Genomic DNA, 27,872 nt, shown 5'->3' on the forward strand with positions numbered 1-27,872 from the left:
ATAATTTTGTTGACGTCAATAACCCAAATGTTAATGTTTCGTAAATGTGATGTTACTACCCAGTGAACACATTTTATAGCGGCAATATAACATGGAAGTTACATGTAATTTAACATTGTTATTCTTGTGATATGTAGGTGCTATATGACATGGAAATAACCTGTTACGTAATATTTGTTATACGCAAGTAATCTAGCTGTTATACATTGTTTTGGCGTTACAGTTATTCAACAAAAATTGTATAATCGTAACATAGCACGTTCGTATCAATGTTATTACGGAACGATGCGTCGTAGTCGACTCAGAAATTAGACATTATAACATCCTGAATGACAGATCTATTTAATAATAAAAAAAATTATTATAAAGATAATGTTTTCAAAAATAACGGTTTGTCTACAATTACTGCGCACAAAAAATGCACAAAATCTAAATTCATCGTGTGCTGAACAAAAACAGAATAATAAATGTATACCATTCAATTTTTTCTTAGAATTACGATTTATGTACCCACTAAACATGAAACCTTTAGAAAACGTTACATTCGAGAAAAATACATCGCATTAAAAACGTTTTATAATGAATGTTTATGCTATGTTGCATAGACGTTTTGGTAAAACGTTTTATTTCTAACGTTTACGGAACGTCACAAGAACATTCCATTTCTGTAATTAAAACGAATATTTGGAACGTTTCAATTGAAACGTTACACGACTTTCAAGCAACATTCAGTTTGTAACGTTACATATTAACCGTTTTGCAACGTTTAGAGAACATTTAATTTGTAACGTGTCATTAGTAACATTTTAAAATGTAAGCCTAACGTTATATACGAAACGTTTCTAAAACATTAATTATATAATGTTACATGAATTTTCTCATGTAAAACGTTTATTTTGGGACATTGAAAAACGTTTTAATAACATTATATATGTGATGTTAGTGAAATGTTCATTGCACAACGTCGTACGAGTGTTGCATGTATAACGTTTTATTTGTAACGGAACAAAACGTTTTAACAACGATATATATGTGCGAACTAGACGCACACATGCGTGACGCCGTGTGCTCGGCCTAAACAATTGAAAGTTAATATAACTTTTTCGCGTGGTGTCCTTTTTGCTAAGGCTGGATCTACAATAGCTGTAAGCCTTATGCCATAAGAAACTGTAATCAATTGTAATTGAAAGTGACAAGAAAAACCGAATATATTGTGCGTGCGGTGCTAGTCGAGTATCATATCCCAGCAAACACCAAATATAAATGCAATATAACGTGGGAGTAACATGTAATGTAACAGATGTTACATTCTATTTATATTATAGTTACGAAACTTTACTACATATATGTGATGTAACAAAGTTATGAAGCTGTAATATTACTCCGTTATTTGTATGTTACAATAACCGAACAGTGATGTAACCACAATGTTGCGTGGTTACACAACAATTGTTTTATTTATGTTATATGGATATTATAAAATTTGAATCTTGTGAGACTCTAACCTCAATCGCACAACGTACATCTCGTGCTATTAGGCGCGCTTTCCGCTAGTGGATGCTATAATGACAAAAGAGAGACGTTGTTTTCTTGCAACTTGACTTTAATCAGGTAATCCTTTATGTTTTTTAAGTCAACATTTATTAAAGATTATAAAAAAGGTGTAGAAAATGTTGCTGCATTTAATTAACATATATTATTTTTCTTATGTATAATATACATCATAAATAACTTATTATAATCTTTCCTACATGTTTTGTAGGTTATGTTTAGTCAGCAACAACATAATAGATTTATAAGTTATAACCGCCTTTATATATTTTTTATTTTTGATACTACATGTTAATTCGATACAACACATGTATTGTGGAATTGACGTACATTGATAATTATACATTTTAGATCCATCATACAATTTCGACAAAATTGTATACGCTGCTTATTCGATGCATTTTTGCACAAAATGAACAAAAAAGTATGGCAGATAAAAGTTCTACTCCATCTTGCGAAGCAATAAATTTATCGTTAAAGTTAAAACTAACAGATATGTATATTATCAAACCTATTATTGACAAAATACATAGCGATATGTTTCCTGTTTTGATCCGCACAACTACATATTTTTATATTTAAATAATGTATTTCTTAAGTAAATTTAAAGATAATTTATTATTTGGGCTGCTAGTTTTACATACATTTCTAGTTACAAAAGTCACCTAGCATATGTGTAAATCATGCAATATATAAAGGCAGTTATAAACTTATAAATATAATTTATAAAGACGTATCATATTAAAACTAATTTTATATTACAGGATTCTGCCAATTATTCTTACATCATTCGGACAACTGTTCTTCTTAAAATTTAAAAGAACGTAAAGAATAACTGAAATTTATAAAAGCTGAAGAAATTTTCACAAGGATTAGAACAGGTAAGAATAAATTATAGCCATTATATGTTTTTAGAATAAAACCCAGCAAATTAGAGATGGGAATAATCAAATGTTCCTTCTCAAGTTCCACTTTTGTGCACATTTCCAGATAATCATACGCACATCCACTGGTCATTCTTAAATTATTCTATAAATAAAAATATCTTATTTTGTCTTTCGTCTCATATATGCCTATTTTGTAGTCTTTCGTCTTATACATGCCTCAATTTACAAACAATTAAGTTAGAGAATCAAAAATATAAATAAAAATTCTGAATGTTATTATTGTGAATGTATGAAGAGAATTGTATTAATTAGAATAAATTATTTCGGGAACAGACTATTTAAATACTTACTTTTTAGTTTTTAATGTAACTAAGAGCTTTATCAGTATATTTCTGAGGCGTATATCTGGCTGACACAAAATGCATGACAGTTACTAAATGATTAAGACCTACAGATGATCTTTGACATTCATAAACATATTTCCTATATTACAGCCTGCGACCACATCATCGGCAGGTTAGTTGAGTGATATTAGTCTGTATACTTTGTTGTAATTGTTTCAGATCAGATTTCACGCTTTTTATTTATTTCAGTAATCTAAAAAGATAGTTGTACGATACCTTTAACCCTTTGCGGCACGGTGGTCGATATATCGACCACCTATCTTGAAGTCATTTCTTTAATTTTTCGAACACCAAATACTGTATTTTATTACTTTTTCTTGTAATTTTACTTTAGTAAGAGTCTTAGTAATATTTGGTAAGGTATAATTTTCCTTTATTATTAGTTAATTTTGTTATATAAATAAATAAAGTGAAAAAAAGTGTGTTTTTTACAAAAAATGTATGTTAGAAAGAAGGAAGAATCATGAAGCTGTGAAAATCAGTATACAGAGGTTTTTTGGGTCGCTGATTACAAATCCACCATCAGATTTCGACGATTTTTTTTTATGGCGAATCCAATATGGCGATTTTGAGTATCTTATCGGTTTTTTATTGAAATATACAGGGATTTTTCAAAATGCTAATTACGAATATAAAAATTGATTTGCTGTGCTAACTGTAATAAAAAAAGTAAATTGTGGGAAAAAATAAGAAAGAAAAAAAATTGTAAAATACAAAAATACAAAAAAAAGAAAATAGAGACAATGACCGCCACGTTCACGTTTGTGTCTCTGAAGTAAACTATGTGCGGTTTCTTTTATGAAAAAATTTTATGTTCTATGTACCATTGTCGAAAAAATAAAAAAATATATAATCTCAAAAAAACATTTTTTATCACTCATTATTTGAAATTTTCCATATATAAATTTCAAAAATCTGATGACCTACTGATGACACATAATCAACCTAAAAAAGCTAGTTCTGTACATCTGTTCTTGTAAAAAAAAAGTAAGAAAGTCCGAAATTTTTCAACATTCCGACCCTAAAAAATTCAATATATCAATTTCCATAAAAAACCTATAAAAATACTCAAAATCGTAAATCGCCATATTGGATTCACCATTTTGAAGAAGAATCGTTGAAATCTGATAGTGAATTTGTAATCAGTATTTTGAAAAATCCCTGTATACCTATTTCCATAAAAAACCGATAAAAAATACTCAAAATCATGACTTGCCATATTGAATCCGCCATTTTGAAAAAGAATCGTTGAAATATGATGGCAGATTCGTAATCAGCGACCCTAAAAACCTTTCTACACCAATTTTCATAAAAATCCGATTAATAGAAAAATGTGTGCCGCAAAGGGTTAAGAGCCACACAGTTGCAATACAATATTAAAATAAAATTATAACATTTGTCATTATTCTCTTACCTAGCCTGCCATAAGATAATGCCATAAAATAACATACTTGAAGAACTAGGACGTACACCTTTAGATAATCCTTTTGATATGAATTGCTCTGTCAATTCTCTATACATATAATTCGCTGAGCTAAAACAGGGATGAACTTCGGTGAATTTTTTATCAATAGCATACATCAGCTTACAAGAAAGAGAATTTTGGTGTAACAGCCAACAATTTTTTAATAATGTATTAATAAAATTTCTTACTGTTTCTCTTTAAAATTCGAATAATAAATATGATAATAATGATATGATAATCTCATCAAATTGCTTGTTCTTTATTAAATCTTTTGCAAAGGTTTTCTCGGAACAAGTTAAATTGTAATAGATACTTTCTCACACAAAAAATAAATTGTTTACTTCATCCTATAACTTTTTTAGTAAAATTATGTTATTTGATACCTTCAAGGTCCACATATTCTGTTCGGCACACTGTAAATTCCAAGCTGTGAGGTTGATCTCTCTTTTACATCTTTCTTTCTTTACTCGTCTACTCTTCTACTTTACGCTCAAATAGTGTTTCTTCCTCTCTTGCTTTTAATATAACTAAAAATAAAACATAACACAAAGTATTCATCTTATCTCAGAATACTTACTCCATACAAAAAAATAAAAATTTTGTGAGACTTATCTGATTATACAATCCATAGTGTTAGACTAAACTTTAAATTAAGCACAGCCGTATTTCCCTTCACGATGTAAAATATGCAAATTATGCATAAAACTGAAAACTGACTCACTACTAACCTCGCGCATATCATCATGTTGCGGCGTTGCGCGTGCAGACGCGTGCACTGGCGTGCAAAATAGCGAGATGCGTACATGCGCATGACAGTTCATTCGTACCAATCCGAATATTCTAAATACGTATTTAATATTCTATATATGTTTAGTGTATTGGTGAGCGTTATATAATATTATTTATTACTTTCTTTTTACAGAAAACTGAACTTAAATGGAAGCGCTTGCACTCTCATGTCACTATCATGTCCTGACAATTTCGGATTTTATAAAACTATAGGAGATGTTGTGATTGACGTTGAAATTGTGATTGACATCTGGAGCAGAGCTATAATTTTGTTTAACATTACGTGAAGTTTATTTAATGTTTTTCTCTTATTTTCCCTCATCTTTTGTTTTTAAAAGTTATTTTTAAAATATTTTACTAATAATCATAAAGTATAATATGTATATATTCGTTTAGATATAAGCTTATTTTGTTGATAAATATGTGTTAAATATATTAAGAAGTTTATTAAAAAGACTATTTTTAATGTTATCTTCTTCCTTCATAATTATATCTATTTTTTATAATTTTAGCACTTATAATTTCCAGGAAGTCAAATTCTTAAATTAATTTTACATAAAACAACGAAATTGCATTCAAAGAGTATTTTTTGTTTTATGTAAAATTAATTTAAGTACTTGACCTCCTGGGAATTATGTGCTAAAATATATACATGTACATATATAACAACACTGTATTTTTTATAACAGCAATATAATAGTTCATATTGCCATTACAAACATCTCGGTTATGGTTATCTAACAGTTCAGTTTTATGTTATATTTGTGTTATATAACTACAACATCACATGAGTGGGAAATTATAACTAACAGGAATGTTACATGTAACGTTCATGTAATATTATCTGTTACATTCCGTTTTATTGCAGCAATGTAATGGTTATATATTGGTGTTTGCTGGGTATTATCAGCTAGTGAAACAAAATGAGTAATGCAACTAATGCCAGTGATCTGCAGAATTCACCAAACATAAGTATCAATTAATTGATATTTTTATAGTCGTGTTTACGTATAAGGGCACAACTTTCCAGCGATAAATAATAAAATTCATTCGACGTCGAAATCATCATTTCGTATAAACACGTGTGACACACGATACACGTATAAACATGTATAAACACGTGTGACACACGATACACGATACACAATTTAACGAGCCGTTGTCAAGGAACGCGACTTAACCTGTGTAATAACGACTCGTCTCTCGGCGCGGGCGTAATATTATAATATATTGGATAAAGTGTGTATTAAGAGTGTGTAAACAATAAACTTTTGTATAATTGTGCGTGTATAACTGTGTAGTAGAATAATGACTAAAATCAAGAAGTATTTTACAAGTAAAAGACATTTGCGGCAAATAGTAAAAAAAGACTTAATACAAATTTTACAAATTAATCGGGAAATAATGCAAACAAATAATCATATTGAAAAATTAATACAAAATAAAAATTCAGATAATGTTTCCGCCGATATTGTAACGGATAATAACGTTGATAATGCACATCATGTTTCTCAGGATAATTCTTTGACCGATAATTTATTTGAACCGATACAATATATTGATAATATTGATGAAGATGTGTGTAAAGATGAATTGTCATTGTTTGAAGAACGATGTGGCACACTTCCAGTAGTAGATGATTTTATAAATGCGGTTCAACAATGGTTCTTGAAATATAGACACTTATTAAGTCAGTGTGCTATAAATGAATTATTAATTATATTAAGAATACCATTTCCACAATTTCCAAAGGATTCGCGAACGCTTCTGCAAACACCTACTTCATGTCCTTATGAAATTATAAGTATCTATCCTGGTTTTTACTGTCACCTGGGAATAGAAAATGGACTACGCAGAATACTTAACAGTAGTTTTATTATAGAAAAACTATTTCTGGATTACACTGAAATAGTATTACCTATTTGCATAAATATTGATGGTTTGCCAATATCTAGAAGTTCAAGCAATCAATTTTGGCCAATTCTTATTTATATAGATTTGCAAGCTATTAGTGAAAAATGGCAAAAGCCCTTTGCTGTTGGGATTTACCATGGCCTTAAAAAACCAGCCGATGCACATCAATTTATGAATTTCTTTATAAACGAGTTTCAGAAATTAGAAAAAAAATGGTTTTGAGATAAATAACAAAATTATTAAAGTTAAAGTTAGTAAACTTCTCTGCGATGCTCCAGCAAAATCTTTTCTTTTATGCATTAAAGGTCACACAGGTTACTCTAGTTGCACTAAATGTACTGAAGAAGGAACTTTTATTAATGGAAAAGTTGTATTTTTAAAGACTAATGGACAGTTGAGGAATGATATGAGTTTCCAAAATAAATTAGACGAAGAATTTCATAAAGGTGTAAGTCCTTTTGAAAAATTGAATATGGGTTTAGTTTCACAAGTACCTCTCGATAGTATGCATCTTGTATATCTGGGGGTTATGAAACGGATTTTAATATTATTAATAAGGGGTAAAAAAAATATTCGTTTATCTGAAAGTGACCAAAAAAAGGTTAATGATGAGCTATTATTATTTAGAAACTATTTGCCAACAGACTTTGCACGATTACCAAGACGTTTGGAAGACATAGAATATTATAAAGCCACAGAACTACGACAGTTTTTATTATATACCGGACCTGTTGCATTACAAAACATAACAAACACAAATGTATATATACATTTTATGGCACTCTCGTGCGCCATTAGAATTTTAAGCAGTACTGAACTATATTTAACATATAATAATTATGCTCTACAACTCTTGGAGTATTTTGTTCACAAATATACAATAATTTATAGAAATGAATATCTCACCCATAATGTGCATGGTCTAATACACTTGCCTGCAGATTGTGTTAAGCATGATCCACTAGAAAATTTTAGCTGTTTTAAAATCGAAAATTATTTGTTTGAAATTAAAAAAAAAAACGTACATCACGACATCCTTTACAGCAAATTTGTAACAGACTCAAAGAACAGGAACAAATACAACAAGTAAAAGATGTAACAAAATATCCAATGTTACAACAACAATATAGAGTCCAAGTTTATAATGAAAAAAATTATACTTATTATAAAGTAATTGATACTGAAAGGTATAGATTAAGGACATCGGATAGAGATAATTGTGTCATATTGAAAGACAAATCTATTTTTTGCATTAGAGATATTTGTAAAAAAATGACACGTCAGAAATTTTTTTAAAAGGAAAAAAGTTCACCGAATCCAAATTATTTTTTAATTCACCGTGTTCCTCTCAATTATTTCATATTCAACATGTGCAAAACTTGGCTAATAATACCTATACAATTAATATTGATGAAATACTCATGAAGTGCATCAAATATCCACACAATAATGGTTTTATTATCTTTCCAATAATACATAGCCAATGTATAAATGAAAATTAATACTTACATAAATAAAAAATGTATAATAAGATTTAATAGTTTTACAATAATATATAATAATAATAATAAAAATACATAATAATATGTAATATATAATAATAATAATGATAATAATATATAATACGTAATAATAATAATGATAATAATAAATAATAATAATAATGATAATAATATATAATAATAAATAATATATAACAGGATAAAATATAGAAGGTACTTTTAAAGCTTTTAAACAAATTTTTACTGCAGTATGTTATTAAAATATTAATATACTGTTCAATTAAAAATTTAATTTCTTGCATTGTTTTCAGATATGGTCTGTCGTAGAATTTTTAGAAGAATTCTGTGAAATCGAAGTTGTACCAACTTCATGGCTAGAACGAAGGAAAGACAAGATTTTATGTAAATGGCCACTTAAAAATCATAGAAAATGTATTCGAAAAAATGTACAACCGGACAGCAGCTGGGAAGTGTACAGAGTACAACTTCTTACTCAAAGTGGTAAGAATTTTAATGAAAAACGATGTTTAATAATGTCTATGAATTACACAAGTAAATACCCCAGTTAGTCAATACTTGTAAGAAACTTACGACATGTCAAAGATCTGTCTTTAATACAAATTGAATCAAGGCCATCATAAAATGTTTTAAAGCAGAGCATGAATAATGGTTTTATGTAAATGGCAATCTTAAATGCATTAAAAACATTTCTTCTTTTTCAACTGTAACTTTCTCCAATTACAGACTCCTATCAGAGAGCATTAAATTACGCGAAAAAAAAATCAAATACAGATACAGATACATCATGTTCTCAGTTAGGGAAAGGTAAACGTAAAAGAAAGCATAAGAGCCCAGATATCAGTGATAATTCTGATAGCGACTCACAGAGAATGACACCACCTCCTTCGATAACAATATGTCAAGATATACAGATAGGTAAGATGTACTAATTAATAAAAATAAATTCGAATAAATACCACTAATATGATCTTCTTATTTCTCAAATATACAATGTTTTATACACGCGCTTACATAAGTATTACTATTTTTTAGATCCATGCGATGAATTACTTCATGACGAAGCAGTACCAATTATACTTTCGCAAGAACTCAATAATGGTAATTATTATTTATTATTTTTCAATTATGAACAATATATTTTATTTTATATTTACCTGGTTTTTGCACATGTAGATATGTTAATAGACAAAGAGGAACAAAACTATGATAATATAAATACGGAAAAAGATATTGCTGTCATTGAAGAAGAAGGTAATGATTTCAATAACAATAATGGCAATTCAACCGTTATACCAGGTAAAGTCGACAAAAAAAGTCTCTCAGAAATTAAAGTATAAAACGAAAATTATAAATTTAATTAACGAAAATGGTAATTTTATTTTGTTTAGAACAAGAAAATACTGCTGTAATGACAAATACACATGAGAATTTTACAGAGAACATTATTATTGAAGATTTACGAACAGGTATTATTAATTTTAATATACAACTATTGTTGCAAAGTTAATATTTTATTAAATAAGCCAAGTGTAAAAATGTGAAATTTACATAAAAAGTACATTTTACTTTTTTTCATGTAACTTTAACAAAATATTTATTTAACAAATACTATTTTTTCCAGATAGCAACGTAATGTTAAAAATATTACACAATGTTTTGGCAACCAGAAAAATGGTAGAACAGCAAAATGAATTCTTAAAACAATTAGATTCCAGATTGAATATCAATGTTGCTTTAAATACAGTTGCTGCAACAAATTCAAATATTACAGAGACAAATATAATTCCTACTAAACCTTTCAATAAATATAAGAAGTTATTAAAGTTTGACGATGGCTTGAAAGCAAATATAGCAGCATCAAAACAATTGGTATGATTTCTTTTAGTAAAATATACTTGAATAATTTTCAAAATTATAATTACATAAAGTCCTATGCAACACGAAATATAAATTGTTTTTATGTTTGGTTTAGGAAATGTTTTTCTATTTATTAGGAGGGAATACTGCCCAAGTTCTAAGTAAAAATGGATTGGAGAAATTATTTACAAATAAGCTGGGTTCTAAATGCTCTTGGTTTGGACGCAAAGGAAATGACCAATTAAGCTCATTACATACAATGGAACTTTTAAAAAGTACGTAGAAGTCAAGATTTTCTTACTAATTTATTTTTAACTCCCGACTGCGTCGCTGGTAGTGTAAACGGATGTTACGTATTTTATTTGTTTGCGATCGTTCTTCTTACTAGTTAGAAAAAATTAAAAGAATAATCTTATATTTTTGATAAATTTCTTTTTTCAATTATAAAAATAATAAATTTATAATATATAACCTTTTATTTTTATATTTATAGACGCAATAAGAAAACATTTTCCGATGTACACCGATAAAAACTTTCAAGATCATGTATCGACATGGTTTAAATATGCAAAAACGAGATATTTAAGAGAAACAGGTATATTTTTCAAAATTATATATGTAATATATACATGCATATATTAATGATATTGTTTTCAAAATATATATTTTCTATAATAACACTATTTATTTCTTATAGACCGAGATGAGAACAAAGAGAACAAGGAATAAGACAATAATATTTGTTAATCTAAATATATAATATTTTTGTTAACCTATAATATTATTATTATTTGTTTTAATATTATTAATTTTAATATTTTAAACTAGAAGCAATAAAAAAAACTAAAACTTGAAGCAATATTAAATGTAATTAAATAAATAAGTATAAAATAAAATGAATAAAAATATTGTATATGTATATTTTAGTTCAATTGTATACCTTTATATACATATATACAATTAATTAAATGTTGTCAAATTAAAAAATAACTTTATTTGTCCATTATTTGAGTTAGGGAATAAAAAAGATAACTTATTTAGACTTTGCTAAACATACAATCGGGTTTTTGCCAAAACAAAGATAACTCCATTTGTTCATTATTTGGGTTAAAGAAGTATATAATAAAAGAAGACATTTTTCGTGACATTTATTCTCCCGTAGAAAATAATTAACAAAAATTGTTATAAATTATTTTCTACAAGAAAATAAATGTTATAAAAAAATTTTTTTTATTATATATTCTTTTAACTTGAATAATGGATAAATGGAGTTATCTCTGGTTTTGGCAATAATCCGACACTGTATGTTTAGCAAGGTTTAAAAAACGTTACATGTGGAACGTTGTGCACAAACTTTATAATAACGGTTTACATAAGTTTTTCACAAACGTTTCGAAAACATTGCAAATGGAACGTTGCGAATAATTTTTTACTGACGTTTTATATATGTTTTACAAACATTTCACAAACGTCGCAAATGGAACGTTGCAACTGAACTTTTCAGTGAAGTTTTATATATGTTTTACAAACATTTCACAAACGTTACAAATAAAACATTACGTATAAAGAGTAAATGCGTGAGGACATTTCTGGTTGTGACGACATTACATAAATGTCTCTGAAACGATACGGAAAAGGTCACACAGTTTAAATGTTACGTTATTGCAACGTTGTTGAAACCAAATTTTGTTTAGTGGGATAGTTAACCATCTAATTAATCATTTGAACGCTTCAAAGATTAGTGCTAAATAGATCGCAATTTCCATCAAATTAATTATTAAGGTTATGGAAAAAGATAAATTTAACAATGAAATTAATAAGTAAATAAATTAATGCTATTTATTTTTAATATGTTTTGCAAAATTTAATTGCTTTTATAAAAAATAATATAGTTGCGTCAGTTTATAACATATAAGTATATGTAGACAATAACAAGTACCCATATCGATGAGTCAAATTGGCGTAGCAAGTAGAGTACAAGGTTCGTCATCCTAAGGTCCCGGGTTCAAACCTAGCAGCGGCAAGTAAGAATAAAATAAAAAATTACATAATTTAAATTTAATTAATTAATAGAAATTTATTCTAAATGTTGTATGTGCTGTTGATAAAAATAATTTTTTAAAAATGAAATTTTTATTTTATTTTATTTTTCTTTGTAACTGTTGTGTAACGGTTAGATAACATGTAATTATAACATGTTATATTGCTGAGTCGGAAATTGTAACTTACATGTAAGTTACGTGTAATTTTAAAGTAACGTAACCTGTTATATTCGGTTACATTGCTGTTACACTGCTGCTATATTACTGTGTTCACTGGGTATTGTAATGTTATTGCGCCATCATGTTTAATACATAACAATTACGTAATTTTGATAACGTCAATGAGCGTAACATAAAAATTTCGTAAATGCAGCATAAATGTAATAATGTTATTGTGACATCATGTTTAATACATAACAATTACGTAATTTTGATGACGTCAATGAGCGTAATAAAAAAATTTTGTAAATGCAGCATAAATGTGATAATGTTATTGTGACATCATGTTTAATACGTAACAATTATGTAATTTTGATGACTTCAATGAGCTTAACATAAAAGTTTTGTTAATGTAGCATAAATGTGATAATGTTATTACGACATCATATATCTTTAACACCTTCCGTGCCACGTGAATCACTGTAATCCATTCTGGACTTCCCACTGTTACTATTATTACTTATTAATTATTTACTAAGCATAAGGAGAAATATAATTTTATTAAATAAAAAAAAAATAATTTGTTAAATAATAAATAATTTACAATTATGCGGAAATTTTTATTATAGCCTCTTGTAATTATTATATCTTTTTAGTTAACATACTGCATTTAGTAAAATGGTTTTGTAGTTAGTATATACGCAATCTATTGAAATCAATAACATTCTATTTGAACCAGGTAAAATCTATTTACATATCAGCCGATTAGAACTTATTTTATATTATATAAATTTAAAAAGTATGTAGTTTGCGGATTGCCGCTAGGCGACGCACGCGGCACCTTTCTCCTAATGCAATTTACATTCCAAAGGCTACATAAGCAGAGCACCCACGGTGACAGAAACCGGATCAATCTATGTTATCATAGTGAGCTTTCGGGACATATGTATTTTTTATTACGTCTTAAAGACACATCTTAGCTGTCATGGCTAAATTTTAGCTTCGGTAAGGAATCCTTTTTAAGAAAAATAAAATAAAAACGACATAATAGTTACAAGAAGAATCTTTCTGGTACGTAATTTTATACGAGCATTTTACGTTAATTTATACGTAAAAGTGACGTCATCTTATTCGTAAAAGTAACGTTATTTTATACGTAAATGTGACTTCATTTTATACGTAAAAGTAACGTTATTTTATACAAAACCATTATGTGTCTCTTTTTCCGATTTTGTTGCGCGAAATCTGACATTGTTTTGCGATGCTGACATTTTGACCAAATTATAACTGAAAAATGACGTAACTATTACGAGAATAGTGGAACATTGTTCCATAATGATCACGTAAATGTTACGAATCAGTGTTTACTGGGATATTTCTATAAGTTATTCCACATGTTATTTTGCATATGTAAAAATCAGGAAAAAAACTGTAAATTTATATTTATTTATAAAAATATTAGTTAACTACAAATTTCATGTTTCTCGCATCTATTGAACTGATCTATAACAAATATGTATTCGTGATCATCAAGTGATCATGGATCATCACAAAGGGCTAGGTAGCGTATGATCTTCGAAGTCAAGCAACGTCGACGGCGGTTCAGAGTTGGATGGGTGACCGCGGAAGTTAGGCAATTCCAAATGTGACTATGGTGTGGTGGGTCGTGAATGCTTGTTAAGAAACAACGTAGATTTTTTTAACATTATAATTATGTTATTTCGATATTTTCATAATGCGAGTACTGCATATATAGGACATGTACCCGAAATATTTTCTAAAACGTCAAAATAACGACTTTTACTATTTGGGATAGTCATAAAAATGACGTTAAAATGTCGTCTTTATTAAATGTAATCTAAAAACCTATGTTTTGTCATAAAAATAACAATAAAATACCGTCAAATGTACGATACTAGCTTCTTGAAAATGACGTCAATAATATGAAAATAATGACGTATTTTTGACATCAATATATGACGTCGTTAAGATGAGACAAATGTACGTCAGTTTTACGACATTTAGACGTCATTTTATTTCGACATTATGACGTCTGGTTCGTCATAAAATGACCAATAAATGCCGTCAATTAGACGTCACCTTGCTACCTGGGAAAGATGAACCTGAAGTTGAATATGGCTATCAAGGCCAACGGAGACATTTTTTAATATTATCCCACACAGCACGGGGAGCTCCCGAGGAGCTCACAAAATTTTTCATAAGCTTCATTTAAGCTTCCAAAAAATTCGCACGGAGCTCCCTGAGAGCTGCTATGTCCGCTTTTGAGAGCTCCTTGAGAGCTTCATTTGAGCTCGCAGGGAGTTTATAAATCATGTTTTAAGAGCTTCCTACGAGCTTCAAAGTAATTCCCGGGAAGCTTTTATACAAGCTTCCTGAGAGCTTCATCTAAGCTCGCAAGGAGTTCAGAAAATATGTTTTAAGAGCTCCCTGCGAGCTTCAAAATAATTCTCGGGAAATTTCTATACATATAAGCTTTCTGGAAGCTCTTATGTCCGCTTTTGGGAATTCCCTGAGAGCTTAGATGAAGCCATCAGGGAGCTTATATAGAAGCTTCACGGGAATTATTTTAAAGCTCGCAGAGAGTTCTTAAAACATTATTTCTGAACTCCCTGCAAGCTTAAATAAAGCTCTCAGGGAGCTCTCAAAAGCGGCATAGGAGCTGCCGGAAAAATTTTATTTTTATATTTTCTCAATTTTCGAAAGCTCTCTCTGAGTTGCAAAGGCCCACGAACTCTTTGTGTAACAAAAACAATATATACACTTTGCTGCTAGTGAAGTACTAACTGCTAGGTAAACCGTAAGTGATGGTTTTCTTTTATAAGCCTTTTGGAGTAAATTTTCTCACGAGAAGGAGGAGCGCCGTGCCTTCGCCTAGTGACGATCTTGCGAACTACTCGCGGCTATATGACTATACATGCAGTACATTAATTTACTCGATATGTTCAATCTCTGGGAGTTTGTTTTGTCGAATTTTGTAAACTTCTTAAAAACTCAGCAAAACGAACTCCCTGGGAGCTTGTTTTGTCGAATTTTGTAAGCTCCTCGGGAGCTCAGCAAAATGAACTCTCTGAGAGCTTAATCGGAGCTTTGTGCTGTATGGAATCACTCTTCAACTTAAAGCATTAAATTTAAATTACAAGAAGTATTGGCATTTAAAAAATATAAAGAAAAAGCTTCTTGAAAATTGCATAGAACATGTCCAACGTATTAGTAAAGATTGGTTCAATCAGAATAACAAATGTCACATAAAATCGAAATGTTGGATTTTATGTTAAGAGTCAAAATATATGCAATTACAAAAGAAAATAACAATAAACAAAGAGAAGGAACAAATAGAAAAATAAAGACAAAAAGTTAAATACTTAAAATTACAAAACACATGTAAAATTTAAACAAAAGCAGTGAAGAGAGCAATCAATTATAGAGAAAAGTCACATATTACAATTACAAAAGAAAAATAGAAACAAATAAGTAATTAGAAACATTCTAAAGCAAATATATAGATTGTTTGAGATTCAAACAAATCGTCGATCTCAACAACTCTCGTTCGCGGCGTGAGATCGGTTTGCGCATCATCACGCGTCGATATCCTGGACCTCACGTGGCCAGCAAGCGCTTGGAATGTGGCGAGTGAGCGATATCCTGAGCGAGAGCAAGGGATGGTGTGGTACATCGCATGTTTAGTCAGTCTAAATCTGCCGATCTCCGTCGAAACACCCTATCGTAACGACGGGATTTGACATAGTCTCAAGTTTGAGAGCCGTCGGCTCTTCTTTTCTATCGTCGCGTATCTCGCTCGGGAAATTGGTTTCCCGCTTCGCGTTCTCGCTCACGTGCCGTTCGGACAAGTGCAAGTGCGCGACGAATGATTTCGCTGCATTATCCCGTCGGGATAACAGAGAAACCATTCGAGCTCCTTTCGACGCCGGCCCGCTGCCTCGAGATATCGTTCCGCGCCGCCGAGAGCGTCAACACAACGGCAAATCTTTTTGTTCCCGTCGCCGAGCGACAATTCCCGTAGTTACGGCACGTTAACTGTATTTGTATTATTTGGATGCGTCGACAATCGTGGAGCGCTCGCGACCGTCCACCACCTCGCGTGCAAGATCTCCGCCTCGATCGCGAACAAGATTTTCGCTGCCGCGAGAGTCTCAGATACGAGCCTAATCAAGATCTCCGATCCACGATCCAGGCGGCGTTAGAGAGAGACGGAATAGAAGATTTCCAATTGTTTTTGCGCGACACGAGACATCGATCGCAGTCCCGTATTGAGTCAAAATAAATAATTGATATCGTTGATGATTAAATCGCAGTTTGAAGTCACTTCGCTCCTCTCCTCGTTCCTTCAGCGGATACAAATATCCGTGCTATCCACGGCGCACGCTCAACTCGTGAGCGAGTTCCGGTATTTCTTTCGGGACGATCGCGTCGCGATCGAGAACTCGAACATAGATGTAAATTCATAAATGTTGTGAAGAAAACTATATAGTAAGCATTGATAATGTTTGAAAGTATTGTTAAAATTTTTATTATAGTTTCTAATATTATTTTTTAATTGATAATTAAAAAATTTTTTAACTATATTATTTAACAATTTTTAACTTTCAGACATTAGTCGCGCATAAAGTCGTGAACTGCTATTTATACTATGTAATTTAAATTATTATAAAAAATACTTGTATAATAAGCATTGATTATATCTGAAGATTTGTATGTTACTATAGAAATTTAATTGTTTTGTAAATTAAAATATAAACCGTATTATTTATGTATTTTAAAACGACAATCGGGGTATGCTTCAGATATAAGTCGCGCTATTGCGTGAACTGCTGTACATATGTGTTATGCAAATAATTAATAAAAGATTATAAAATAAAGTTACATATTGTGCATTGATAACAAATGAAGGATATCTAAAATTTATATTTGTGGAATACTTCTAAACATAAACATTACAACATTTTAATAAACATTTTAATTTAAGGATACATTTTTATGCTACTTATAAATTTTTTTGTTAATAAAGTTTAATAATAATAAACTTTTAAAACAAATTTAAAAGTGCAAAGAATAATACGTAGTAATAATTATGTAATTTTTTATTTATTTATCTTTGCAGTAAAAATAATTTTATAAATAGATAATAATGTTGCGTGCGTCGCCCGGTATACTCCGCGACCGCGACTCAGCTGTTCGAAGACGGATCAATACTATTGATTTCCTGGACCGAGCGTTGTCAGCTGACGAGCGCTTGACAATGCGTGTAAACAACGAGTCGAATCTCGGTCTCGAGCCTTGTCGGACGCGTTAATAAAGCTGCTTGGTTTTACAGTTATAAAAGTGTCTTTCATTTCCGCGGCGCGCACGCTACATTTTGGGGGCTCGTCCGCTTGTTGGACCTTGAGGAACGCGCGCGGATCTAGTGATAAGTGCGCGGAGTGAACAGACGAGAAGGAAACGGAGAGCGAAAAGGGAAAGAATGTTGGCAATGTGCCACCGGGCACTTTCGTGCGGAGTGTCCGGCAAATAAATCGGGAAACTAAGTTCTGTCGGGTTTATTGGGGCCGGCTCGGCAGGCGGAGTTCGGGCTCCTGTTCCCGCGCGCGACGGGGCCGCTCTGGTTCGGCGACTTGACGGTGTGAGTGCGGCCGCGCTTTACCGGATATTTAAATGGGAGAGTATGCAATTTTAAAATCGATACGGGCTCGGATGTATCGGTCGTGAGTGCTAGGATGGCTGCTTCTTTTAACCAGGAGCGTATTATTTCTTGTGATTTGAAATATCCTACCGGAGAAAAAGTTCCGGTAATTTCTCGTATTACTGTTGAAATTTCTTTAGGTAAATTTTGTGTTAATTTATTGTGTTATGTCGCGGAGATAAGCGACGAATGTATACTCGGAGTGGATTTTCTCTCTGAGGCGGGAATTCTTGACGGTCTGTTTGAAAGCGCCCTCGGTTTAACGGGCAGCGAGGCGGAGGAGCGCGGGCAAATTTGTTCTCGGATTGAGGAATGCCCTGCTCGGCTCTCCGATCCTCTTTTGCGGATTTTTGAAGAAAGTTTTCAAGAACTTGAATTTTCTCAAAAGCAAATGTTTTCGAATTTCTTGTCTGAATTTTCTTGTGTATTTTCTGAAAAGATTATTGCTGGTAATTGTAATGTTTTGTCGCATAACATAAAATTGTGTGATTCTCGCCCTATTAAGCAGGTACCTCGACGAATTCCCCTTCATTTACAGGCGGAAGTGAATAAAATTTTGGAAGATATGAAAGCTCATAAAGTAATAGAGGAATCAAATAGTCCTTGGGTTTCTCCAGCAGTTATGGTCAAAAAGAAGGACGGTACGATAAGGTTTTGTGTCGACTTCCGGAAATTAAATGCTGTGATCATAAAAGATTCTTTTCCGCTTCCAAGAATTGATAACATTTTGGATTGTTTAACGGGGAATTCGTGGTTCTGTACATTGGATCTTAAAAGTGGATATTGGCAGGTAAGCCTAGATCCTAAGGATCGTGAAAAGACTGCTTTTTCTATCGGAAATGATTTGTGGCAATTCACAGTTATGCCTTTTGGTCTTTGTAACGCCCCTGTTACATTTGAACGCTTGATAGAAAGAGTATTGGAAGGATTGATTTCAAAGAAGTGCTTTGTTTATCTTGATGATGTAATTGTTTTCGGAAAAAATTTTAAAGAAATGATGCTCAATTTGAAAGAAGTTTTTATTCAGTTGAAAAGAGCTAATTTAAAAGTTAATCCTAGTAAATGTAGTTTCCTTAAAAGAGAAGTTAAATATTTAGGTCATGTTATTTCAGCAGAGGAGGTTGCAACTGACCCTGAAAAGATTTCTTCGGTTAAAAATTGGCCTTTTCCGAAAAATCGGAAGCAGGTACGAAGTTTTCTTGGATTTTGCTCGTATTATAGAAAATTTGTGAAAAATTTTGCTGTTTTAGCAAAGCCTTTGTATAATTTAACAGAGGAAAACGTTAAGTTCTTTTGGTCCTCTGAATGCCAACAGGCTTTTGAGAATTTAAAACGTGTATTAACATGTCCTCTGGTTTTGTCTTTTCCTTCGGGGGAAGGACAATTTATTTTAGATACCGATGCCTCGAATCATGGCATCGGGGCTGTTCTTTCTCAGTTGCACGGAGAAGAGGAAAAAGTCATCGCTTACTACAGTCGGATTTTCAGTAAGACGGAGCGGAATTATTGCGTTACCCGTCGTGAACTTCTTGCTGTCGTGGATTCAGTGAAGTCTTTCCATCACTATCTTTATGGACGAAAGTTTTTAGTGAGGACCGACCATGTTTCTCTTCGTTGGCTGATGTCCTTTCGGAATTTGGAAGGACAGCTGGCAAGATGGGTAGAACGCCTTCAGCAGTACGATTTTGATATCTTTTATCGGAGTGGAAAGGTGCACAAAAACGCCGATGGACTCTCGAGACGACCATGTTTGGAGACTTTATGTCGATACTGCATAAAGGTGGAATTAAATGAGAAATCTTCAAAGGAAGAGATTTTGGGACGTTTAATCTTTTCAAATAAGGAACTTCAGGAATGGCGTTCAGAGCAGCTTCAGGATTCTGTTGTTTCTATGATAATTTGTGCTAAGGAGGCTGAGACTCGCCCTAATTGGCAAGAAGTTGCTTCAGGCGAACCTTCCTTGAAGATTTATTGGTCTTATTGGGATTCATTGTTATTGATTGACGGAGTTCTTCATAAGAAATGGGTTTCCCGGAACTTGCGGAAAGATATTTTTCAAATTGTGGTGCCACGGCATAAAGTTCAGGAAATTCTTAAAGAAGCCCATGATTCACCTTCAGGGGGACATTTCGGTGTCAATAAGACCCTTCAGAAAATACGAAAACATTTTTATTGGGCTACCAGCAAGAAGGACGTGGAGAGATGGTGTGCCTCTTGTAAGGTATGCGTTGCTAGAAAAGGGCCCATTGGGAAGGGAAAGTCTCCCTTGGAAATTTACAATGTGGGCGCACCTTTCGAGAGGATACAAGTCGATATTCTGGGTCCTCTGCCGGTTTCTTCTTCAGGAAATAAGTATCTCCTAGTAGTGGTGGATTGTTTTACTAAATGGCCAGAAGCTATTCCCTTAAAGAATAAAAGAGCTAGTACCATTGCAAGATCACTTGTGGATCAAGTATTTTCTCAACACGGAATTCCTTTGGAGCTTCACACGGATCAGGGAAGGAATTTTGAATGTAGTCTTTTCAAGGAGATGTCTTTGCTTCTAGGAATAAAGAAGACGCGTACGACTCCTCTTCATCAACAGTCTGATGGACAAGTCGAGCGTCAACATCGCACAATTCTTGATTATTTGGCGAAATTCATTTCTGAAAACCAGAAGGATTGGGATTGTTGGATTTCACTTTATCTTTTGGCTTTTCGTTCGTCAAAGCAGGAAGCAACTGGAGCTTCTCCTGCGGAAATGTATTTGGGACAAGACTTACGTTTGCCTCTGGATCTTCTTAGAGGCAACCCTCCTTCTTCTAAGAAAGAAGAAAGGATTAATTTCATTTTCAGATTAAGGCAGAGATTAGATTTGATGCATCGTTTCGTTCGAGAGCGTCTTTCAATTAGCTCCAAAAATGCTAAGTTTTGGTATGACCAACGGACTAGACAAATAAATTTCGAACCAGGGCAGAAAGTATGGTTCTTCGATCCTCGACGGGTTCCTGGAAGAGCTCCTAAGTTGCAGAGTTCTTGGGACGGTCCGTGGAAGATAGTCAAGAAATGATGTATTGTATTGTATTCGGAGATTTCATAGAAATAAAGTCGTTCATGCAAACCGTCCTTTCATGGAGAGGGAGTGAAGCCAATGCGAGTTCAAACCGAACCGATACAAATCCGAGCCCGAATACGAAATGGGGGGTTTATTCTAATTTTAACACCGTTTTGAAGTTAATTTTAGTTCATGTTTTTGTGTTTTTGTTCTGTTTGTTTTCTTGTGTGTTTCAGTTGCTCTTCGGAGAGCAGTTTCTTTTTAGAAGAAGGGCGGACGAAGAGGGATCTCTTTCGGAAGGAGGTCGCTGCTTGTAGGGAAGAAGACTGCCTCCACGGTTTTTGACCGTGGTTTTCCCGTGGAACTTAGGGTAAATGCCGAGGCAGAGGACGGGGAGTTTTTTAAAGCGTTGGGTCCACGGAGATAAATTCCCCCCCCCCCCCCGATCCTGAAAAGAGAAGAAAGAAGTGCACAAGATCCGACGTCGAGGGACAGTGTCACAAGGGGAGTGGAGCACGGGGACGCGGAAGGATTCGGGAGATCCTGCGTGAGAGCTGGATGAGCTCGGCGTGAGAAGATACCCGTGGTAGTCCTTGCAGGTGGCGAAGAACTTCGGTGGACGTGGCTCGGGTACCCGTTGCAGCAGCTCGGGAAGAGCAGGAAATCGTCCGAGTACCGAGGGAGTCTTCTGCGGAAAGCGCTAAAACTGTTTCCCTGATTGTCGGGACGACAATCTAGAAGAAGGGGGGCAGTGTTGCGTGCGTCGCCCGGTATACTCCGCGACCGCGACTCAGCTGTTCGAAGACGGATCAATACTATTGATTTCCTGGACCGAGTGTTGTCAGCTGACGAGCGCTTGACAACGCGTGTAAACAACGAGTCGAATCTCGGTCTCGAGCCTTGTCGAACGCGTTAATAAAGCTGCTTGGTTTTACAGTTATAAAAGTGTCTTTCATTTCCGCGGCGTGCACGCTACAATAAATATAAATAATAAGTAATTATACATTTCAATTATATATCTTAATAAAATGTATCCTTCAATGTTTCAAATGTTAGTCACGCAATAATGACGTAAACTGCACTGTTTATAATGTAACTTTATACGCACGTGGAGAAATATACGTACAGAATGTTTCTATTAATACATTAATTAAGATTTAATATTTCTATTTTTAAAACATTTTACTCTCTAAATTTCTTAGAGTGAAAATACTGCCACTCCAATTTTTCGAGTAATTTTTTACTCTAAGAAATTTAGAGAGTACGTTAAATAATATAAAATCTACAATTGTAAATTACGTAATTAATAAAATTAGTAGTATTATACATAAATATTTCTAATTGATAAATTTTTTAATTTTCTTCCCTTTCTTCCTCCTTCCTCCTTCTCTATTTCTACCTCCGTCTATTTTTTATCTTTATCTATCTCCCAGGTAGCAAGGTGTCGTCTAATTGACGTCATTTTTTGGTCATTTTTTGGTCATTTTATGACAAAGCAGACGTCACTAATTGACGTCTTAATGACATTAAAATGACGGTTTAATATCACAGACCATTAACGTCACAATAAAGACGACATTTTAACGTCATTTTTATGACTATCCCAGGTAGTAAAAGTCGCCGTTATTTTGACGTTTTAGAAAATATTTCGGGTATATGTTCTACATATGCAGTACTTGCATTGTGAAAATATTGAAATAACATAATTATAATCTAAAAAAAAAATTTACGTTGTTTCTCAACAAGCATCGTTACCCACCATACCATGGTCACATCTGGGATTGTCTAACTTCCGCGGTCACCTATCCAATTCTGAACCGCCGTCGACGTTGCTTGACTTCGAAGATCGTACGCAACCTAGCACTTCGTGATGATCCCTAAACACTTGATGCTCATGAATACATATATATTTGTTATAGATTAGTTCAATAGATATTAGAAACATGAAACTTGTAGTTAACTAATATTTTTATAAATAAATATTAATAAATATTAATTTATAGTTTTTTCCCTGATTTTTACATATGGGAAATAACATGTGGAATAACTTATAAAAATTTTTGCTCTGTTCTTTTAATAAAGCTAAATTATACTCTAGACAGCACGCAATATTTATAAAATATCAATTAATTGACGTTATTAATTAGTCAAGCATATGACGTCGGAAATACGTTGTAGGATGGATAAGTGACTGACGTAATTAATAGGTCAAAAAATGACGTTACTATTACGTCTTAATTTGGTAACATGACGTCCGCGATCTTAAATGACGAATTATTGACGTCCAGTGGACGTCACCTTGCTGCCTGGGCTTTTGTATGTAAGTTCATATTTGTTGAGCGCAGTCACAGACGTAAATAAGAAACACTACACTTTAAGTAATTCAATAAATTTTATTAATTATAAACATTAGCATTTTACAGAAACATCCGACCGAGATTAAGACTCCTTGTTTATTTGCACTGTCAAGCTCATGATAGCTAACAACAGGTAGCAAGGTGACGTTAATACGACGTCAATAATTCGTCATTTAAGGACGTCATGTTACCAAATTAAGACGTAATAGTAACGTCATTTTTTGACTTATTAATTACGTCAATCATTTATCCATCCTACAACGTATTTCCAACGTCATATTTTTGACTAATTAATAACGTCAGTTAATTGATCATTTTACGTATGAATAAGGTTTTATTAGTGACTAATTACTGACGTTAACTATAATTCTTTGTAATAATTGACGATTTGACCTCAAATGACAAATTATTGAGGTCTAGTGGACGACACCTTGCTACCTATAACTATCATTATTTAAAGATTGGTTAATAAACAACATTATTAAAATTAATATTTTATATAATTAATACTATCAATATTTTAGAATCATCCCAAACAGCACATAATATTTATGATAAATATTTATTAATATTTATTAATATTTATTTTTTCAAAATATAATATAAATATTTTATACATATTTTATATACACGAAGAAAAAAATCTTTATTCAACATATTATTAAACTATAGACTAAATATTTTATATAATATTTATGGTAAATAAAAGATAAAGATTTGTATAAGTAATATTTTACAAATATTTATAAATATTTCATAAACATTTTTATAATATTTGATAAATCTTTATGATTTGATAAATCTTTATGATTTGTCAAATCTAAGACCACAAAAATATTTATAAAATATTTGGATAAATATTTATAAAATATTTAAATAAATATTATAAATATTTTATCAATATTTTATAAATATTGCGTTTTGTCTGAGGTATAATTTAGCTTTATCAAAAGAACAAAGCAAAAACATATTTCTATAAGTTATTCCACATATTATTTTGCATATGTAAAAATCAGGAAAAAAACTGTAAATTTATATTTATTTATAAAAATATTAGTTAACTACAAGTTTCATGTTTCTCGCATCTATTGAACTGATCTATAACAAATATGTATTCGTGATCATCAAGTGATCATGGATCATCACAAAGGGCTAGGTAGCGTATGATCTTCGAAGTCAAGCAACGTCGACGGCGGTTCAGAGTTGGATGGGTGACCGCGGAAGTTAGGCAATTCCAAATGTGACTATGGTGTGGTGGGTCGTGAATGCTTAAGAAACAACGTAGATTTTTTTAACATTATAATTATGTTATTTCGATATTTTCATAATGCGAGTACTGCATATATAGGACATGTACCCGAAATATTTTCTAAAACGTCAAAATAACGGCTTTTACTATTTGGGATAGTCATAAAAATGACGTTAAAATGTCGTCTTTATTAAATGTAATCTAAAAACCTATGTTTTGTCATAAAAATAACAATAAAATACCGTCAAATGTACGATACTAGCTTTTTGAAAATGACGTCAATAATATGAAAATAATGACGTATTTTTGACGTCAATATATGACGTCGTTAAGATGAGACAAATGTACGTCAGTTTTACGACATTTAGACATCATTTTATCTCGACATTATGACGTCTGTTTCGTCATAAAATGACCAAAAAATGCCGTCAATTAGACAACACCTTGCTATCTGAGAACGCTCTTCTCAAAAATCAATATATTGATCGGCCAGGCTGACTGATCTAATGAGCGCAACAATATGTATGTATGAGTTCATGTGTATGATTGTATATGAGTGCTTGCTATGTGCGTAAAGAAAAAAAAATATCAGAAGGCGGCATTGCAAAAGTGTCGCGGTGGTGGGTCATAGCGGCGCGGCGGCGCGACGACTCAAAATCTCTTTGCGGCAAAGAACAAAGCTTTCGCCATACGCTAATCGGTTTCCGCGATTTAACAAAACATCATCATAAAAAAGTGGAGGAAAGGATCAGCAGAAAAATTGTGGCATTTGGTTCTTGGCAGTCACACGGTGCACATCAAGAAGAGAGGCCAGACCGCTAATATGGAAAAAGGTTAATTTTAAAATATCTTTATACTCTTTTAGTTTCCCATACAGCACATCTTTCAGAAGATATCTTTCCGATATCTTTCAGAAAGCTTTCTGAAAGATGTGTGCTGTGTGGGTTATACAGGGTGTCTGGTATTTTTTTATGGGATGTTTATGAGCAGGTAGAGCGCACGAAACTGAACAGAAAAGTCCTTACCGTTTTTCCATTTTCGCAATAGTTAACAAGTTAGTGACTTGTAAAATTTTCTGTATTAGCCCGGCCTACCGGCAAATGCAAGCGTGCTGAGCGCCCGGCCGCGGCGGCCGCCCCTCCCCAGCGCTTGAACCTTGAGATTGCTAGGCGCACGGGGGGAGTTGTTACAACAAGCGACAATGGCTACGCACAAGCGACGCGTAACGCTAAATTCTCCATTTGAGTTATGATAGTTCCTTACGTTTTTTAATGAAAATAAAATGTTCTAACGACAAAAAGTATGTGTGTACATGTACATACATGTGTACAAAAAATATCAGTTTTAATGCTTAAAGAAGTGATTACTAAATTTATTTTTTTAATAAATAACAATTATTTTTAATAAAAAATATTTTTTTGATGATAGTCTTAAACGTCGTAAACGGTCATTATAAATTTTAAAAGAAGCTGTTATCATATGCTCGAAACAAAATTTATGCTTCTTCAAAAAACATTAGAAAATTTTATCGATTAAAATGGAAATGACAACCAAATAAAATGTTTGTTTCAACTTTATATTCTTAATTAAAAATTGAATAACTAGGATATTTATATTTTTAATAAAATTAATCCTTGTACATACATACGCGAGCTAAAGAATAATCACTTCGTGACAGGAAAATGATTATGCCTTAGTTCTGCGATTTTATATCACTATTACTATTTACGCTGATTACTATACACGTACACGTAAAAAATATGATTCTAGTTTAAAAAAAATCAATTATTTACTTTTAATTGTATTTTTTTAAATAATTATTTTATCTTTAATGACTGAAAAGAGTATTCTGTTGATAATAAACACCACACTTTACATAAAACAAATAATGTTTAACATTTTTGCGTATGTACACACACATACACACACACACACACACACACACACACACAAATTACACACAAATTACAAACCAATTCTTGAATTAAGGAATAATCATTTTCCTGTCACAAAGTGATTATTCTTTAGCTCGTGTATGTATGTATCCCCCCCTCCACACACACACACACACACACACACACACACACACACACACACACACACACACACACACACACACACACACACACACACACACACACACACACACACACACACACACACACACACACACACACACACACACACACACACACACACACACACACACACACATTACAAACTAAAATTTTCTTAAATTAAATAAATATTGTTTATAAGTTTTCAAACATTTAATAAATTCATATATTCGTAAATTTATACGGAGAAAATTTTATAGTAAATTTATGTATGATTTTATTATTTATGATAGTAACCACGAATTGTAAGAAGAAATTTCAGAAAATTATATCATATAAGTAGTGTAAATATTGTCGTAATTTGATGAAAAACATAATAAAAATTTTCATAATTCCTCCTTGGCCCGCGTTTATTATTTACCATAGTAATTTTTACCATAAAGTTTTTTCCGTGTATTATACATCTATCACAAGGATTAATTTTATTAAAAATATAAATATCTTAGTTATTTAATTTTTAATTAAGAATATAAAGTTGAAACAAATTTTATTTGCTTGTCATTTCTATTTTAATCGATAAAATTTTCTAATATTTTTTGAAGAAGCATAAATTTTGTTTTGAGCATATGATAACAACTTCTTTTAAAATTTATAATGACAGTTTACGGCGTTTAAGACTATCATCAAAAAAATATTTTTTATTAAAAATAATCGTTATTTATTAAAAAAATAAATTTAGTAATCACTTCTTTAAGCATTAGTACTGATATTTTTTGTACACATGTATGTACACGTACACATACTTTTTGTCGTTAAAAAATTTTATTTTCATTAAAAAAGGTAAGAAACTATCATAACTCGAAGG

General features: G+C 31.9%; 1 protein-coding gene and 2 long non-coding RNA genes across 4 annotated transcripts in view; 2 read left to right on the plus strand and 1 right to left on the minus strand.

Annotated features, from left to right (window-relative positions):
* Positions 1-418: 418 nt before the first annotated feature.
* On the plus strand, positions 419-5,433 carry LOC118645882. Its single transcript, XR_004963523.1, has 3 exons — positions 419-1,611; positions 2,316-2,432; positions 5,230-5,433. It is a non-coding gene; the product is annotated as an uncharacterized LOC118645882 (long non-coding RNA).
* The window catches only part of LOC118645883, a 32,875-nt gene continuing 7,153 nt past the window's right edge, over positions 2,151-27,872 (minus strand). The window contains exons 4-7 of one of the 2 annotated variants that reach the window (XR_004963527.1): positions 4,691-4,834; positions 4,257-4,376; positions 2,789-3,035; positions 2,151-2,580 (exon numbers count right to left, since the gene is read on the minus strand). This is a non-coding gene — a long non-coding RNA (uncharacterized LOC118645883). Of the gene's footprint in view, positions 2,581-2,788; positions 3,036-4,256; positions 4,835-27,872 lie in introns of both variants that reach the window. The other variant, XR_004963526.1, reaches the window with a different exon arrangement.
* Positions 8,753-11,236, plus strand: LOC105840226. The gene is made up of 7 exons (XM_028188962.2): positions 8,753-9,448; positions 9,566-9,829; positions 9,922-9,999; positions 10,155-10,402; positions 10,506-10,665; positions 10,884-10,985; positions 11,088-11,236. Exons 1-7 carry the CDS (start codon positions 9,403-9,405, stop codon positions 11,117-11,119), a joined length of 930 nt encoding a protein of 309 aa, XP_028044763.1. The 5' UTR covers positions 8,753-9,402; the 3' UTR covers positions 11,120-11,236.

This window comes from Monomorium pharaonis, chromosome 5 (assembly GCF_013373865.1).
Source record: "Monomorium pharaonis isolate MP-MQ-018 chromosome 5, ASM1337386v2, whole genome shotgun sequence".
In the NCBI taxonomy this organism is placed as follows: Eukaryota; Metazoa; Arthropoda; class Insecta; order Hymenoptera; family Formicidae; genus Monomorium; species Monomorium pharaonis.

Excerpts from the sequence above, each read along its gene's own strand:
- LOC105840226 (XM_028188962.2), top strand. The coding sequence starts at position 9,403 with ATGACACCACCTCCTTCGATAACAATATGTCAAGATATACAGATAG. Across the intron at positions 10,403-10,505 it reads TAGCAGCATCAAAACAATTG|GAAATGTTTTTCTATTTATT; the intron begins GTATGATTTCTT and ends TGTTTGGTTTAG. Across the intron at positions 10,986-11,087 it reads GAGATATTTAAGAGAAACAG|ACCGAGATGAGAACAAAGAG; the intron begins GTATATTTTTCA and ends TATTTCTTATAG.